General features: G+C 43.7%; 1 protein-coding gene across 1 annotated transcript in view; it reads right to left on the minus strand.

Moving 5' to 3' along the window:
* Positions 1-1,483: 1,483 nt before the first annotated feature.
* The window catches only part of rpusd1 (RNA pseudouridine synthase domain containing 1), a 29,595-nt gene continuing 13,939 nt past the window's right edge, over positions 1,484-17,139 (minus strand). The window contains exon 6 of the mRNA XM_087997930.1: positions 1,484-4,647. Within this exon, the coding sequence (XP_087854056.1) occupies positions 4,253-4,647 (395 nt within the window). The 3' untranslated portion in view covers positions 1,484-4,252. The remainder of the gene's footprint in view (positions 4,648-17,139) is intronic.

Below are 17,139 nucleotides of genomic sequence, written 5' to 3' on the forward strand. Positions count from 1 at the left end.
TCTTATTTATTATTCTTTCTTGGAGTGCAAGTGTTGCTGCCAAAGCTGGCATTTATTGCCTATCTATAACTGCCCTCAAGATGGTGGAAATCTAAAATCTCCTATAGAAAAGAGTAGCTTGCTCAGACTATTCAGAGGACAATTTCTTGTGGGCCTTGAATCATGTGTCAACCAGACCTAGTAGGACAGCAGATTTCCTTCATAAATGGACATAAATGTCCTTCATTTTCAAAAATCTGATAGTTTTTTGATACTAGCACTTTATTCCTGTTATCAATTATAGAGTTGGCATTAAATTCTGCCAGTTGCCGTGATGGGATTTGAATTCATACCTCAAGGCGCTGGATTAGAGCAGACCACTAGCTGCTGTCCCACTTACAATTTCCAGCAAAGCTATAATCACATTGATAAGAGAGTCCTGATTAAAACTTTCTCAACTAACGTTTTCATTTAAATGTTATGTTTTTCACATCCTGTTTTGTCTTATTACATTAACGTTGTAGAGGTTTTATTTTCGTCTTTGGTTTGAACAAGAGAGAAAGAGAAAGTTGAAAGGGATATGCCGAGTGGATGACCCACCTTGCCCGACCTCTGGATGTGCCAAGCACCCAGATGCCAGTTGTCAGCCAATATAATTCACTCCATGTGATGTCAAGAAATAGCTGCAGTCAAGGCCCCAACAACATTCCAGCATAAATATTGATGACATCTGCTAAGAACCTGCTGCGCCCCTAGACAAGCTATTCCAGTATAGCTACAACGCTGGCATCTAACCTACAAAGTGAAAATTTTCCAGGCTGTCCTTGACAAAAGACAGAAGAAATAGAACCCAACCAATTACCAACCTATCAGTCTACTGTCTTTTGTCAGTAAAATCAACAATGCTATCAAGCAACACTTGCGTAGCAATAACCTGCTCACTGATGCTTAGTTTGGGCTCTGCTAGAGCCACTCAACTCCTGATTTAAACAAGGATAAAAGAGCTGAATTCCAGAGTTAAGATGAGAGTCACTGCCCTCAACATCAAAGCAGCATTTAACTGAATGTGTCCATGAGAATCAAGGGGTAAACTCTCCACTGGTTGGGAGTCATACCTGGCATAAAGGAAGACGATTGTGGTTGTTGGAGGTCAATCATCTCACCTCCAGGATATTCCTGTAAGCATTTCTCAAGGTTAGCTCTTTCACCAATCACCATCTCTTCATCATAAGACCAGAAGTGAGATGTTCTCTGATGATTGCACAATGTTCATCAGAATTCATGACTCCTTAGATGCTAAAGCATTCTATGTCCAAATGCAGCAAAGTCTGGAAACTATCCAGGCTTTTGCCAACAACTGGCAAGTGTTGTAAATTACAACTAATATTATTGTTGAATAAGTCTGATTCCAGATTGAAATCTGACTTGACAGCTTGTATTTTGTTCTTTATTTGAAGTCAAAAAAGTGGCTTTTCCTTGAAAAACAGCATACAATGCTGAAGACTTGGGTTCAACAATAAAGCTGGATTTTATTACACAAAAGAAATTAAGACTAATAAAATAGAATACACCAAATAATTTACATATAACACAATTCAAAGATTTTGAAACACATGGTCTAATACAATCCTACTAATCCTAACAGCACTCCTTGATAGCCTATTCCTGGAGTTTTTATTTAATTTATTGATGTCACATGTACCTAAGTACAGTGAAAGGTTTTGTTTTGGGTACAGTGCAGGAAGAGCATAACATACAATGACATACAGATCACAGGGTACTTAACCAGAGTGAGGCATAGAAGGTTACAGCTGCACAGAAGGTGCGCAAAAGCAAGACCCAACATTAGAACTGAAATTTCAGAGGCCCATCCAACAGTTGAATAACAATGAGGAAGAAGCTGTTCTTGAACCTGATGGTCATGTGTCTAAGCTTTTGTATCTTCTGCCTGACAAAAGAGGTTGCAAGAACTTAAGACTTTCTCAGCTTCAAGTAAATCTTTCAGGGTTTCAACCAAACACGTCTGGTCTGGAATTTTAAAACTAAACTCCTTTAATTAAGGTAAGCTATATTTAACAGTTCTAAATTAACTCCCTGCTTTAGGAGCAACTGACTTGTACATCCAGCATCAAATAAACACGGTGGCTATAAGAACAAGGCAATGGCTAAAACTTTTGCAGTGAATAACTCACTTCCTGATTCCCTAAAGCCTATCACCATCTGTAAGACACAAGCCACCTATGTGATGGAAAACTCCCCACTTCCATGGATGAGTACAGCTCCAACAATACTCAAGCATTTGGCACTATGCAGGTAACAGTGGTTTTGAAGAGCATGTAGAGGTCATGATTTCGCATCGGAAAGGTCACTGGGTGGAGTGGTAGGTGGTGGTGGGGCTAAAAGGTTGAGTGGCTTTTAAACCAACTAAGACCACGTTTTAACCTGCCCACCTCACTAGGAGAAAGTGAGGACTGCAGATGTTGGAGAATCAGAATTGAAAAGTGTGGCGCTGGAGAAGCACAGCAGGTCAAGCAGCATCCGAGGACAGTCAACGTTTCAGGCATAAGCCCATCATAATCTTAATATTCACTCTTGTGATTGCATCAGATCATCTTCTGGGCAAGACAAGCCCAATGATGATTCTGCCCCTGATTTTCTGAAGCAAAACAGTGGCCTTTAAACCAAAGTAGATCTGCCAAGATGAGAAATATTCTGATTTGAGCTACAGGTTTCAGTAGTGGAAATCCATTCCACAGGTTAAAAAAAATTGATTAAACAGTGAACTTTTCTTTCAGTGTTTGTTTTGAGAAAAGCAAGTTCTCTTTAAAAATCAAGTGAACAAAAAAGCAAGGAATTTTGTTTCACTGGTCCTTATGGATGGAGTGTTCGTGATGAATATTGTTAGAAGTAACTTGAATTAAATAAACTAGAGAAGATATATTAATAAATTAAAGATGTTTCCACTAGTAGGCACTAGGGGCCATAAATACAACTATCACATTAAATCCACTCAGAATGCAGGGGAAATCAACCTACCCAGAACATGTTGAAATACTTGCTAGCATGTAATATGATCCTGATAAATAGAATAAATCCAATTAATGGGAAGCCAGATAGCTACATCAGGAAGAAAGAAATCAAAGTATATGCTGTTAAGAACATAAGAAATCAAGGCAGAAAACACTGCTTAACACTTTTGAGATATTCCAATATTCAATGAGTGCATAATGGATCTTCTATTTTAAGACTTTTTTTTGCATTATATTGGTGTTTTGCAGTTTTCCCGTGATGTTTTTAATATGAACAATTTGGAATGCTTTAATGAGGTCATGACTTATTTTAAAATTCTCAAGAGTAATGGGTCCAGTCTGTTGAGTCTTTCATTATAGGACAATCCCTCAATTCTAGGAATCAGTTTGGCCATCCTTAATTGCGCATTCTCTACAGTACGCACATCTTTCTTCAAGGATACCACAACTGCACATAATACTCAACACAGACTCTATATAATTGCAGCAAGGCGTCTTTGTTCATATATTCAAGTCTTATTGCAATAAAGGCCAATGGTCCATTTGTTTTCTTAATTGCTTGAGATGAGATTAATTAGACTGGAAGGTAGCTTGTGTGGAGCAGAAAATGACCACACAGCAATATGAATGGCCTAATTCTGTAATGCAATTTTGACTACTTTTACATAAGGCTAACTCATTCCCATCAAGTGAACAACTTGTCACAAATGATTTTTATTTGAACACTTGTGAGTTAATCCAACATTTCAGTTCACAGAAAACTCATCCATTCCGTCATCACACAAGCAAACCTGATGGTCATCTGTCAACAGCAGTTGTTCCATCTCACTGGATGGACAGGAGCTATCTGTTTGATAAAACTAATGGACTGGTGCACAGGAAACCAACTAGGAGAAATTAGTTTGCAGTAAGATGTCCATATAAACTGAGTGTAGTACTTCAGTGGCTTCTATTATACTTTCTTGATGTTTGGTCAGAACTGGATATTTTAGTTAAAAAACAATTTGTAGTTAATTCAAAATCTGTCCACCTGTGTCAATGTGTGAAGTTATCAGATCACAAAGGCTGGGTTAGAGAGAGAAAACATTCAGGCCAGGGAGGGGAAATGGATTTCATTGGCCCTTACCAACAAGTTAAAAACATCATGTTAATCAAAATGTAACTGGACAGCTAACTGATCATAGGTTCTCCACACCTCTTAGAAAATGCAAATATACAGCTTCCAATCAAGGTTGTTATTAATATTAACTCATTGTCCATTCACTTAGCCACTGCAAGCACTTCTCTCTCTCTTCCTCTGTCTCTTCACTTGTCTTCTTCACCGGTGTTTCCTCTGCTTGAATCCCAAGCATACTGTCCCTGTCACATTGTTCCATCACCGACTTGCTGTTTGATAGTCTTTTGATAATGTCATGTAAGTTATTGACCCATGAGTCCAGTTCCAAGTTGCTGTCTATCAAGTGTGTGAACGGGTCAGCTGTGGTCACCTCAATGAGCTCTCCCTCCATGGGGATTCGCAGATAATACGCATGTAGCATCATGCGATAAGGGTTACTGTCAGTCTTCAAACTGTAGGTGAAGTCGCCAACTATGGGATGGCCCACAGCCAAGCAGTGGACCCTCAGTTGGTGTGTGCGGCCTAAATAAATAACAAGACGACACTGAAGTGAGGCATCTCTGCAGCAACCGCAAAGAAACTATCTTTGTTTCACAGTTCGGAATCCAAATAAGCAACATTACTGATAAAAACAAGTATGCAATATCACCAGTCCACTTGCGTCTCTAAACATTTTGTTTCTCTGGTACTTTCTGTAAGCATCATGATTACACCGAGGAGTAATTCGAAAACTGTTTATTGTTTTCCTTTTCTGTCCATAAGTAAAGTTTTGTATTAAATATTCCTTTCTTTTTTGAAATCGCCTGTGGAGTGTTTCCTCCAAACATTTTTATTTTGAAGTCCAACTTTTTTTCCAACTGGCTTGAGGTTTTAAACCAAAAGTGTGGTTTACTCAAACTTTTATTGGAGACAGGAGGGATGAGGGAAGTGAGGTTTGATTATTGCCATACGCACACACAAAAATGCAAAGAAGAAATAAAGAAAAAACCACAAGAAGCTACAAATACAAATGACTTATAAATCAAAAAGATTGACATTAAATCACATTTTTTGTCAGAGTGCAGGAAGTCAGCATCAAGTAATTCACAGACGTTCAAATTCAGGTGGGTGCAGTTGGCTGAAGTTTCAAAATTGCTTCTCAATTTAACAAAGGCACAGTAAAAACGATGTTAGTTTACGGACTTGGTCCATTTTTCCACTGATAACAGGAATCATCTAGCGAACTAAACTTTAAGGAGTTTGTGGACTTGAGGCAGGCATAGCTCGGCCTGGAATCTGGATTTCTGTTGGGGGTCTTGACGTTAATAGTAGACAAGATTGTTATCAGATTGAAGCAATGGTTGAAAATTGACCAATTGTACCTTTCTTCAAGGACCAAGAGTTTGTTTACAATCAGATGAAAGGCCCATTAAGAATGCTTCACTTTACTTTACAAGGTAGCTTCTATACGTGTGATCAAAAACTGTTGTTCACTGGATGAGACAACTGTTGGGTCGTTAGCATCACTTCAGGTATGTTTTTTTAGCTCCCTGTTGTTTACCAGATCCTGCTGAGGATATATATTTTCTACTGCTCTTTTGTGTTGATTTGACTGCAATGACCAGCCATGGAAAGTGAGAGATGCCAGGAGGGTAGTTATTTCTGATCTCTTTCCTGGTACTTGTTGATTGCAACTTTGCAGGAATCTAGTTAACTCAAATCATGAGACTGACCGTATGAAAGACCCATTAAAAATGATTCACTTTAGTTTACGAGCCTCTGTCTAGTGAAGCAAAGCCCATTTCAAAATTTAAACAAATATAGAGACCCGGGTTCAATTCCCGCCTCAGGCGACTGACTGTGTGGAGTTTGCACATTCTCCCCGTGTCTGTGTGGGTTTCCTCCGGGTGCTCCAGTTTCCTCCCACAGTCCAAAGATGTGCAGGGTCAGGTGAATTGGCCATGCTAAATTGTCCGTAGTGTTAGGTAAGGGGTAAATGTAGGGGTATGGGTGGGTTTCGCTTCGGCGGGTCGGTGTGGACTTGTTGGGCCGAAGGGCCTGTTTCCACACTGTAATCTAATCTAATCTAAAAAAAATATCTTTTGAAACAATTGATGATCTTTTTGTTTTGTGGGCCTGACAGTCATGCTGACTGCATGAAAATGTGCTATGTAAATACTTTTCATTTTTTTTAAATGTACAGGGTATGGAGATCACTATTAAGTTATTATCATTTTTTGCCTGTCCTTAATTTCCCTTGAGGTGGTAATAATTGTCTATTGCACCTCTGTAGTCTAACACTGCATAGGCACATTCATAGTGCTGTTAGGAAGGGAGTTCAAGATTTTTGACTCCTTGACAGTGAAAGAATGGCAGATGATAAGAGTTCTTAGTCAAGGTGGAACACAACCTGTCGGGGAATGTGCAGATAGCAGTGTTCCTAAGCATTGGCTGCCCTTTTCCTTCTAGATAGTAAAAGCCGCAAGTTTGGAAAGATAGTGTAAAAGAATGCTTGTTGAGTTGCTGTCATAAATCTTGACTACCCAGTGCTTCTTCCAATAAGGATAGAAATTATGCAGGAGGTTTCCTTGCTTTATTTTATCTGATTCAATGAGATTTTAGGGACAACCCTGCTCTTGGCTGTGTGCCACTCCGATACCTCCTCTTATGGGTTTGCCCTGCTAATGTGTAAAAAAAGAATCTGGAACCTTGGCTGATAGGCATGCTCATTCAGACTTGATTAGTCTCTGGGCAGCTCTCCCCATTTTGAAAAGGTCCAGGAGGGCTTAGCAGGGTCAAGTGGAACTAAATGTGCCTTTGTTATGTACAAATCCAAGGCTGAGGTCAGCGTCAAGTGCTCTGTCCAGTTATTTTCATGTACTTTTTTCTTATTTGATGTAATTTAGTGGTCTGCTGGGCAATCTCAAAGTCAATCACATTGTTATTGAACTGTATTTACATAAAAGTAGTCTCCCTTCCTAAAAGGGCATTAGTGAACCAGTTACAACAATTGATAGCTTTGCAGTCATCTTATTAACTTTTTATTCCAAATGTAACTATCTGGTTTGTTTATAATTTTATCAGTCTGAAATTCTGGATAACTAGCTCTGTGACAGAAACACTATGATCACCTGCATGTATGTTTTTTATATTCATTTCTGGGATGTAAGCAACATTGGCAAGGCAGCAATTTTTTCTCATTTCTCATTTGCAATTTCCCTTGAGAATGTGATGGACGTCCACAGTATTATAAAACAATGGGTGTTATGTGCAATTATGTGTTTGTGCACCAATTAATTTATGCAGCAAAGGGAGAAATAAAACATACTTTTCTGAAAGCATCTGCAAACTCAATTGTATCCATTACCTCATACAAAGGACAAAAAGAGCCAAGATAGTATTTGAAGGAAGCTAATTAGCTTGGCTCTCAATTTAGTCAACTGATTACAAGTTTTCTGCAAATTAAAGGAACAAAGAACATGCACTTATATACTCAATCGCGCATTTAGAACATTGTGAGGCCAGTTAAGTACTTTTGAAACAAAAACAGAAATTGCTGGAGAAACTCAGCAGGTCTGGCAGCATCTGTGGAGAGAAAGCAGAGTTAATGCTTTTGAGCTCAGCGTCCCTTCTACATAATTGATTGCAGCTGGAAAAAAGTAGCATTTATGCTGATGTGGGGGGGGGGGGGGAGGTTTGCTTAAAGAGTGATTGTGGATTAGTGGTGCTGGAAGAGCACAGCAGTTCCGGCAGCATCCAAGGAGCAGCAAAAAGCCCTTCATCAGGAATAAAGGCAGAGAGCCTGAAGCGTGGAGAGATAAGCTAGAGGGGGGTGGGGGTGGGGAGAAAGTAGCATGGAGTACAATAGGTGAGTGGGGGAGGGGATGAAGGTGATAGGTCAGGAAGGAGGGTGGAGTGGATAGGTGGAAAAGGAGATAGGCAAGTAAGACAAGTCCAGACAAGACATGGGGACAGTGCTGAGCTGGAAGTTTGGAACTAGCGTGAGGTGGGGGAAGGGGAAATGAGGAAACTGTTGAAGTCCACATTGATGCCCTGGGGTTGAAATGTTCCGAGGCGGAAGATGAGGCGTTCTTCCTCCAGACGTCTGGTGGTGAGGGAGCGGCGGTGAAGGAGGCCCAGGACCTCCATGTCCTTGGCAGAGTGGGAGGGGGAGTTGAAATGTTGGGCCACGGGGCGGTGTGGTTGATTGGTGCGGGTGTCCCGGAGATGTTCCCTAAAGCGCTCTGCTCGGAGGCGCCCAGTCTCCCCAATGTAGAGGAGACCGCATTGGGAGCAACAGATACAATAAATGATATTAGTGGATGTGCAGGTAAAACTTTGATGGATGTGGAAGGCTCCTTTAGGGCCTTGGATAGAGGTGAGGGAGGAGGTGTAGGCGCAGGTTTTACAGTTCCTGCGGAGGCAGGGGAAGGTGCCAGGATGGGAGGGTTGGTTGTAGGGGGACATGGACCTGACCAAGTAGTCACGGAGGGAACGGTCTTTGCGGAAGGCGGAAAGGGGTGGGGAGGGAAATATACCCTGTTTTTTAAAAAGACTCTGTACCATTCTTCCAGTTCCTCAGTCTCCATTGTTTTTGTTCCAATGATGCCAACTTCAAAAAGGGAACCTCCTAAATGCCCACCTTCTTCCTCAATTGATGATTCCCCAGCACCGTAGTTAAGAGGGCCCTCAGCCGGGTCTGGACCATCGCCTGCACTTTAACCCTCACCCTCTCTTCCTTCCCACAACAGCGATAGGGTTGTCCTTGTCCTCACCTACCAGAGAATCACTGGCCATCATTTCCGCCACCTCCAGCGAGATGCACCACCAGACATATATTCCCCTCCCCTCCTCCTTCTGCAGGCACCATTCTCTCTGGGACATCCCGGTCTACTCCTCCCTCACTCCCAACACCACCACCGCCGCACCACCCCACCCCCATCCCACGACACTTTCCGCTGCAACCACAGAAGGTGTAAGACCTGCCCGTTTCCTTCCTCTCTCGTCACTATCTAGGGGCCCAGACTTCCAGGTGAAGCAGCCTTTACCTGCACTTCAGACATTCCAGTCTACTGCATTCGCTGCTCACAATGTTGCCTTGTCCACATTGGGCATATGAAGCATAGACTTTGTGACTGCTTTGCAGAACACTTGCAAAAAAAGACCCTGAGCTTCCATTTGCCTCGCACTTTAACACCCCACCCTGTTCCCTGGCAACATCTCTGGTAGGCACGGTGGCTCAGTGGTTAGCACTGCTGCCTCACAGTGCCAGGGACCCGGGTTCAATTCCAGCTTCGGGCAACTGTCTGTGTGGAGTTTGCACTTTCTCCTAGTGTCTGCATAGGTTTCCTCTGGGTGCTCCGGTTTCCTCCCACAGTCCAAAGATGTGCAGGTTAGGTGAATTGGCCATACTAAATTGCCCATAGCGTTAGATGTAGGGGAATGGGTCTGGGTGGATTGCTCTTTGGAGGGTCGGTGTGGACTTGTTGGTCCGAAGGGCCTGTTTCCACACTGTAGGGAATCTAATCTAATCTCTGTCTCAAACTTGCTGAAGTGCTCCAGCGAAGCTCAGCACAAGCTGGAAGAACAGCACCTCATTTTCCACCTGGGCACCCTGCAGCCTTCCAGTCATATTAGGCCTTCGCCTGTATGTGTTTTTGTTTTTGCTGCTGTTTACCTATTATTTATTTAACTATGCTACTTAACTATGTAATCTGCCTGTGTTGCTCACAAGACAAAGCTATTCACTGTGCCTTGGTACACGTGACAATAAATTCAATTCAATTCATGGTTGGATCTGAGCACAGAGTGCGGTCAGTTCCAATGAGGATAGGTTGGAATAGGTATGGGAGACAGAGAAATTGAGATGACTAATGTATGCCAACAGTTCTGAATGAACAGATCGAGTGTAGGTAAAAGGCTGTTTATTCTGTTGATAATCCATCGAAGCAGTGTTATACTTCACTTCAAAAGGAACTTAATATGAAGACTGAGGTGCTATCTTCAGCTGTTAATTATTACTGAGTTTAATAATTTTAGGACCTGAGCTCTCCCATGTCCTTACCTCAACCCCCACATACCAGGCCTTGTTATCACATTGTCTGCTGTTATACACAACTCATTGTTAGCCACCAGCAGTCTCCATGAACAGTTATTCACCCTTCTAGCCAGATCGTTACCACTCCTTCGTTTATCTAACTACTCCTCTCTCTTTGGGCTCTATCCCCACCTACTGTTTACTCCTTACCCCACTCCCCCAACTCTTCTACATATAAACCAACATTTTCCTAGCTACCAGCTGAAGAAGGAAAACTTAACCCAAAACGTTAATTCTGATTTCTCACCACAGATGCTACCAGACCTGCCCAGCTTTCCAAGCAATTTCTACTTTTGTACTGATTTACAGCATCCACAGTGCTTTTGATTTTTAAACACAATAAAGGTCTAGTAGTTCCCTTCCCAGCCTTATTCTTCCTTCAGCCCTACAACTCTCCAAGATGTCTGTTCTTCTCGATTCCAGCTTCTTGCACACCCCCAAACGGCAGTTATGCCTTCAGCATTAAACCCTCAGCTCTGGAATTTCCTTCATCACCCTCTCCAACTCTCTCTCCTGCTTTAAGATGCTCCTTAAAACCTGCCATTGATGAAGCTGGTCACCACATTGTCTCCCCAGGTCTCTTGCTATTAATGTATTTTTGCTAATGTTCCTGTGAGGTGCCTTGGAGCATCCTAGCAAGTTAAAGGAGCTGAATAAATTGAAGTTGCTCTTAAGTCACAATTTGTAGACCATGGGGTTAACTTTACGGGGCTTCGAAAGTGAGAAACATGGGCAGACCAGTAACTTAATTAGTTGGAGCTGAATTTTCACTTTCTCGATTTAGACTTAGAGATTATGTCAATAGCACGTCTGTGGCGAGATGGGCTATATGCCATTTGGTGGCAGGCTCCTACTTGTAATAGTTTTGCATGCTATAAAGATTCATCATATTACAATGCTTTTAGAAGCACATGTATCTTTATAATTCATCATCTAGGATCAGTGATTTTCCTTGTGAAACACCGCAGCATAAGTAAAGGGAACAGCAGCTTGCAAGAAGGTTTGGGAACAGGAAGGATAAGTTGAGAGGGAGGACATATCAGATGCATAGAGGACTGAGTTGGAAGTTCCTAGTATTCGGATATTATGAATACAGTCTATCATCAGGAATGAGGCTTGTGGCCCAAGGGGACTGAGAGATAAAAGGGAGGGGTGTGGGGCTGGGGGAGAGGGGGGGAAAGGTACCTGGGAATGCGATAGGTAGATGAGGGGAGGGGGTGAAGGTAATAGGTCGGAGAGGAGATTGGAGCGGATAGCTGGGAAGGAATATGGATAGATAGGACAGTTCAAGAGGGCAGTGCAGAGTTAGAAGGTTGGATCTGGGATAAGGCTGGGGGAGGGGAAATGAGGAAACTGGTGAAATCCAACTTGATCCCGTGTGGTTGGAGGGTCCCAAAGTGGAAGACGAGGCATTCTTCCTCCAGGTGTCAGGTGGTTAGGGTTTGGCAGTAGGAGAAAGTAAGGTCTGCAGATGCTGGAGATCAAAGTTGAAACTTTATTGCTGGAACAGCACAGCAGGTCAGGCAGCATCCAGGGAACAGGAGATTCGACGTTTCGGGCACAGGCCCTTCTTCCTGAAGAAGGGCCTGTGCCCGAAACGTCGAATCTCCTGTTCCCTGGATGCTGCCTGACCTGCTGTGCTGTTCCAGCAATAAAGTTTCAACTTTGGCAGTAGGGCAGGTCCATGACTTACATGTCATTGGCAGAGTGGGAGGGGAAGTTAAAGTGTTTGGTCATAGGACGGTGGGGTTATTTACTGTGTGTGTCCCAGAGATGTTCTCTGAAATGTTCCGCAAGTTGGCGTCCTGTATCCCTAATGTAGAGGAGACCAGATATGCCTGCCTCTTCGTCAGGTAGGTGCAACAGTCTACCTTCCGCAGCTACGACACACCATTCCTCACCTTTTCGTTCGCTACATCGATGATTGTATCGGCACCACCTTGTGCTCCCACGAGGAGGTTGTACAGTTCAGCAACTTCACAAACACCTTCCATGCTGACCTCAAGTTCAAGACTATCTCAGACACCTCCCTCCCCTTCCTGGATCTCTCCATCTCCGGCGACTGGACTGACTCAACATGGACATCTACTACAAACCCACCGATTCTCTCAGCTACCTGGACTATACCTCCTCCCATCCTGCCTCCTGTAAAAACGCTATCCTGTATTCGGAAGTCCTCTGCCTCCGCTGCATCTGCTCCCAGGAGGTCCAATTCCATTGAACATCCAAGGTGGCCTCCTTCTTCAAAGATGGCAGTTTCCCCTCCCACATGGTTGGTGATGCCCTCCAGTGCATCTCCTCCACTTCCTGCACCAGCGCCCGTGAACTCCACCCCTCCAATCGCAACAAGGACAGAACCTCTCTGGTCCTCACCTTCCACTGCACCAATCTCCAGATACAATGCATCATCCTCTGACATTTCCGCTACCTACAAACGGACCCCACCACCAAGGATATATTTCCCTCCCTACTCTTATCTGCGTTCTGGAGAGATTATTCCCTCCACAACTCCCTTGTTACGTCCACGGCCCCCCACCAAGACATCCTCCACTCCTGGCACCTTCCCCTGCCACTGTAAGAAGTGCAAAACCTGCGTCCACACCTCTTCCCTCACCTCCAACCAAGGCCTCAAAAGATCCTTCCACATCCGACAGAAATTTACATGTACTTCCGCGCACTTCATCTACTATGCCCATTGCTCCCAATGTGTCGCCTCTATATTGGGGAGAGAGGACGCCAACTTGCGGTACGTTTCAGAGGCCACACGGATGAAACAATCCCATCACCCTGTGGCCAAACAGTTTAACTCCTCCTCCCATGCCGCCAAGAACACGCAAGTCCTGGGCCTCCTCCACTGCCAAATCCTAACCACCGGATGCCTGGAGGAACAACACCTCATTTTCCACCTTGGGACCCTCCAACCATACAGGATCAATTTTGGATTTCACCAGTTTCCTCATTTCCCCTCCCCCCCACCTTATACCAGATCCAATCTTCCAACTTGGCACCGCCCTCTTGAACTGTTCTACTTGTCCATCTTCCTTCCCCCCCATCCGTTCCACCCTCCTATCACCTTCACCGCCACTTTCATCTACCTATCACATTCCCAGCTACCTCCCCCCTAGCCTCACCCCGCCCTCCCATTTATTTCTCAGCTTCCTTGGGCCACAAGCCTCATTCCTGATGAAGGGCTTACCCTCGAAACATCGATTCTTCTGCTCCTCGGATGCAGCCTTACTGGCTATGCTTTTCTAGCACATCACTCTTTGACTCAGATCTTCAGCATCTACAGTCCTCGCTTTCTCCTAATACAGCCAGTCAATCAAGATAAGAAAATGAGAGGCTTAAATGGCAGGGGCAATACTGTCCAGGTGTGGGTGTACCTCAGGCTCAGGTTTTCTAATGAAGTCCTTAAAGTGCTTTGAGTTCACCTACAATATCTCAAATATTCATGGGGAGTGTAATCTTGGATAATCTCCTTTACAGTACAGTAGAAAATAGGGCCAACTGAGTTTGCAAGTTCAGCCACATCTGGACACTAATGTAAACACTCAATAAAAAGTAAACACAAAAACATGTCTGGCTGAATCTTCCAATAATTTGGCCAAGTGACAATTTCATTAAGTTTCATGCAGGCTTCTCTCCATGAAACCTAGCAAGTTTTTCTCATGCTATTTTACCAAACAAGCTTCATAAACTATCTATCCTACACTATAGTGCTAGCTCGATTCTATTACCTGCCATAGTGGGAAGAGCTCACTACTGCCCAGATATCCCAGAATAGACCGGCATCCCTGGTGCTCACGCCATCTTTAAAAAGGCCATCGTGCATGTGGACAACACTGTCAGTCCAAGCTGCACAGTAAAGATTATTTGCTGCAGATGTGGGTCTCCTTGCATTGCCAGCAGCCACTAGGAAGATCTGGTGGACAATGTGGTACAGGGGACAGACATTCTCTTCCCCCAGAGGAGGCCATGCATCAGACTCTGCCAGCTTGATCAGAAGTTACCATCTGGGTCATTGAGGTCTTTGTCCTTGACTTAGTGTGTGGGTACCTCTAGTTTGAAGGTTGTGTCCCTTGACTTGACTGAGAACTGCTGAATGCCCATGACAAGTTTCCTGGCTTGGTAAGCTGTGGCAAGGCAGGGATGCTGTGAGCCTGGTAACTTTGGCTGGGTGGGAGCAAAATGCAAAGATTCTGGATCAGTGGTGCTGGAAGAGCACAGCAATTCAGGCAGCATTCGAGGACACTCGGATGCTGCCTGAATTGCTGTGCTCTTCCAGCACCACTGATCCAGAATCTGGTTTCCAGCATCTGCAGTCATTGTTTTTACCGCAAAGTGCAAAGAGTCATGAAGAGGGAGGGCATGGATGCCGAGAGCATCAAAATAGTGCTACGTGTACCAAAATAGGCACTAAATGCATCACAATATGCACCAAGTGATTGAGTGGGTCCAAGGACAAGCAAAAGCAGCCCTGAGCTTGCAGTCTGGTCCAGTCTGTGAGCTGTATGTCTGCCCAAATAGGCAAAACATACTTAGAGCAGCATTTCAGTGCTAGTTGCCTTTGCATCCTAACGTGTGGCTTTAAAGTGCTACGAGTGTCCTGTAAGTCGATTGAAGATGCAGCATAAGGCTTCTGGAAGGATGGCATTCACCAATGGGGGTTCATGCAGTTTGTGCCTATCAAGAATGCCCCGAGTCATTGGTGCCGGATATCCAAAATGGATCCAGAGGAACGAGTGGTGAGCTCCAACCACCCTAACTTCCTTCTCAAGATTGGCCTCGCATTGGGTGTTAGGATAGGAAGCTGCATATTAATGAGGTGAGATTGATTACAAGCAAAACCTTTGTTAACATCGAGAATCTCATCTCAATACCTGAAATTCCGTTGGAAAAATACAGCTCATTGCTCTAGACTTTTGAGAAAAGCCCCACTAGACTTCTGACGCAATTCTCCCAGAGAAGGTACAATCGGAAGTAACAATATTTCCGTTGAATAAAGGGAACTATGGAGCTATGAGGGAGGAGCTGGCCAAAGTTCAATGGTGCAATACCTTAGCAGGGATGACAGTGGAGGAACAATGGCAGATATTTGTGTGTATAATGCAGAAGATGCAGGATCAGTTCATTCCAAAGGGAAGACAGATCCTAGGAGGAGGCATGGGTGGCCGTGGCTGACAAGGGAAATTAAGAAACGTATAAAGTTAAAAGAGAAAAAGTATAACATAGCAAAGATAAGTGGGAAAACGGAGGACTGGGAAGCTTTTAAAGAACTACAGAGGATTACTAAGAAGGAAATGCGCAGAGAAAAAATGAGGTACGAAAGTAAACTGGCCAAAAATATAAAAGAGGACAATAAAAGCTTTTTTAGGTATGTGAAAGGCAAAAAAAATGGTTTGGGCCCTTGAAGACAGAAACTGGGGAATATATTACGGGGAACAAAGAAATGGCAGAGAATTGAATTGGTACTTCAGATCTGTGTTCACTGGAGAAGACACAAGCAATCTCCCTGAGGTAACAGTGGCTGAAAGACCTGAACTTAAGGGAATTTATATTTGCCAGGATTTGGTGTTGGAGGGACTGTTAGGTCTGAAGGTTGATAAGTCCCGGGGGCCTGATGGCCTACATCCCAGGGTACTGAAGGAGGTGGCTCGAGAAATCATGGATGCGTCGGTGATTATTTTCCAGAGTTCGATAGATTCGGGATCAGTTCCTGCAGATTGGAGGGTGGCTAATGTTGTACCACTTTTTAAGAAAGGTGGAAGAGAGAAAGCAGGAAATTATAGACCAGTTAGTCTGACTTCAGTGGTGGGAAAGATGCTGGAGTCTATTATAAAGGATGAAATTATGACACATCTGGATAGTAGTAACAGGATAGGTCAGAGTCAGCATGGATTTATGAAGGGGAAATCATGCTTGACTAATCTTCTGGAATTTTTTGAGGATGTAACTCTGAAGATGGACGAGGGAGATCCAGTAGATGTAGTGTACCTGGACTTTCAAAGTCCCACACAAGAGGTTAGTGAGCAAAATTAGGGCACATGGTATTGGGGGCAAAGTATTAACTTGGATTGAAAGTTGGTTGGCTGACAGGAAACAAAGAGTAGTGATAAACAGCTCCATTTCGGAATGGCAGGCAGTGACCAGTGGGGTACCGCAGGGATCAATGCTGGGACCGCAGCTTTTTACAATATATATTAATGATATAGAAGATGGTATTACTAATAACATTAGCAAATTTGCTGATGATACTAAGCTGGGTGGCAGGGTGAAATGTGAGGAGGATGTTAGGAGATTACAAGGTGACCTGGACTGGTTAGGTGAGTGGGCAGATGCATGGCAGATGCAGTTTAATGTGGATAAATGTATGGTTATCCACTTTGGTGGCAAGAACAAGAAGGCAGATTACTACCTAAATGGAATCAATTTAGGTAAAGGGGCAGTACAAAGAGATCTGGGTGTTCTTGTACACCAGTCAATGAAGGTAAGCATGCAGGTACAGCAGGTAGTGAAGAAGGCTAATAGCATGCTGGCCTTGATAACAAGAGGGATTGAGTATAGAAGCAAAGAGGTTCTTCTGCAGCTATACAGGGCCCTGGGTGAGACCACACCTGGAGTACTGTGTGCAGTTCTGGTCTCCAAATTTGAGGAAAGACATTCTGGCTATTGAGGGAGTGCAGCGTAGGTTCACAAGGTCAATTCCTGGAATGGCGGGACTACCTTACACTGAAAGACTGGAGCGACTGAGTTTAGAAGACTGAGAGGGGATCTGATTGAGACATATAAGATTATTAAAGGATTGGACACTCTGGAGGCAGGAAACATGTTTCCGCTGATGGGTGAGTGCCGAACCAGAGGACACAGCTTAAAAATACGGGGTAGACCATTTAGGACAGAGATGAGGAGAAACTTCTTCACCCAGAGAGTGGTGGCTG

This window comes from Chiloscyllium plagiosum, unplaced genomic scaffold, assembly GCF_037043375.1.
Source record: "Chiloscyllium plagiosum isolate Xiang-an unplaced genomic scaffold, Cpla_swu_hap1 HiC_scaffold_20, whole genome shotgun sequence".
In the NCBI taxonomy this organism is placed as follows: Eukaryota; Metazoa; Chordata; class Chondrichthyes; order Orectolobiformes; family Hemiscylliidae; genus Chiloscyllium; species Chiloscyllium plagiosum.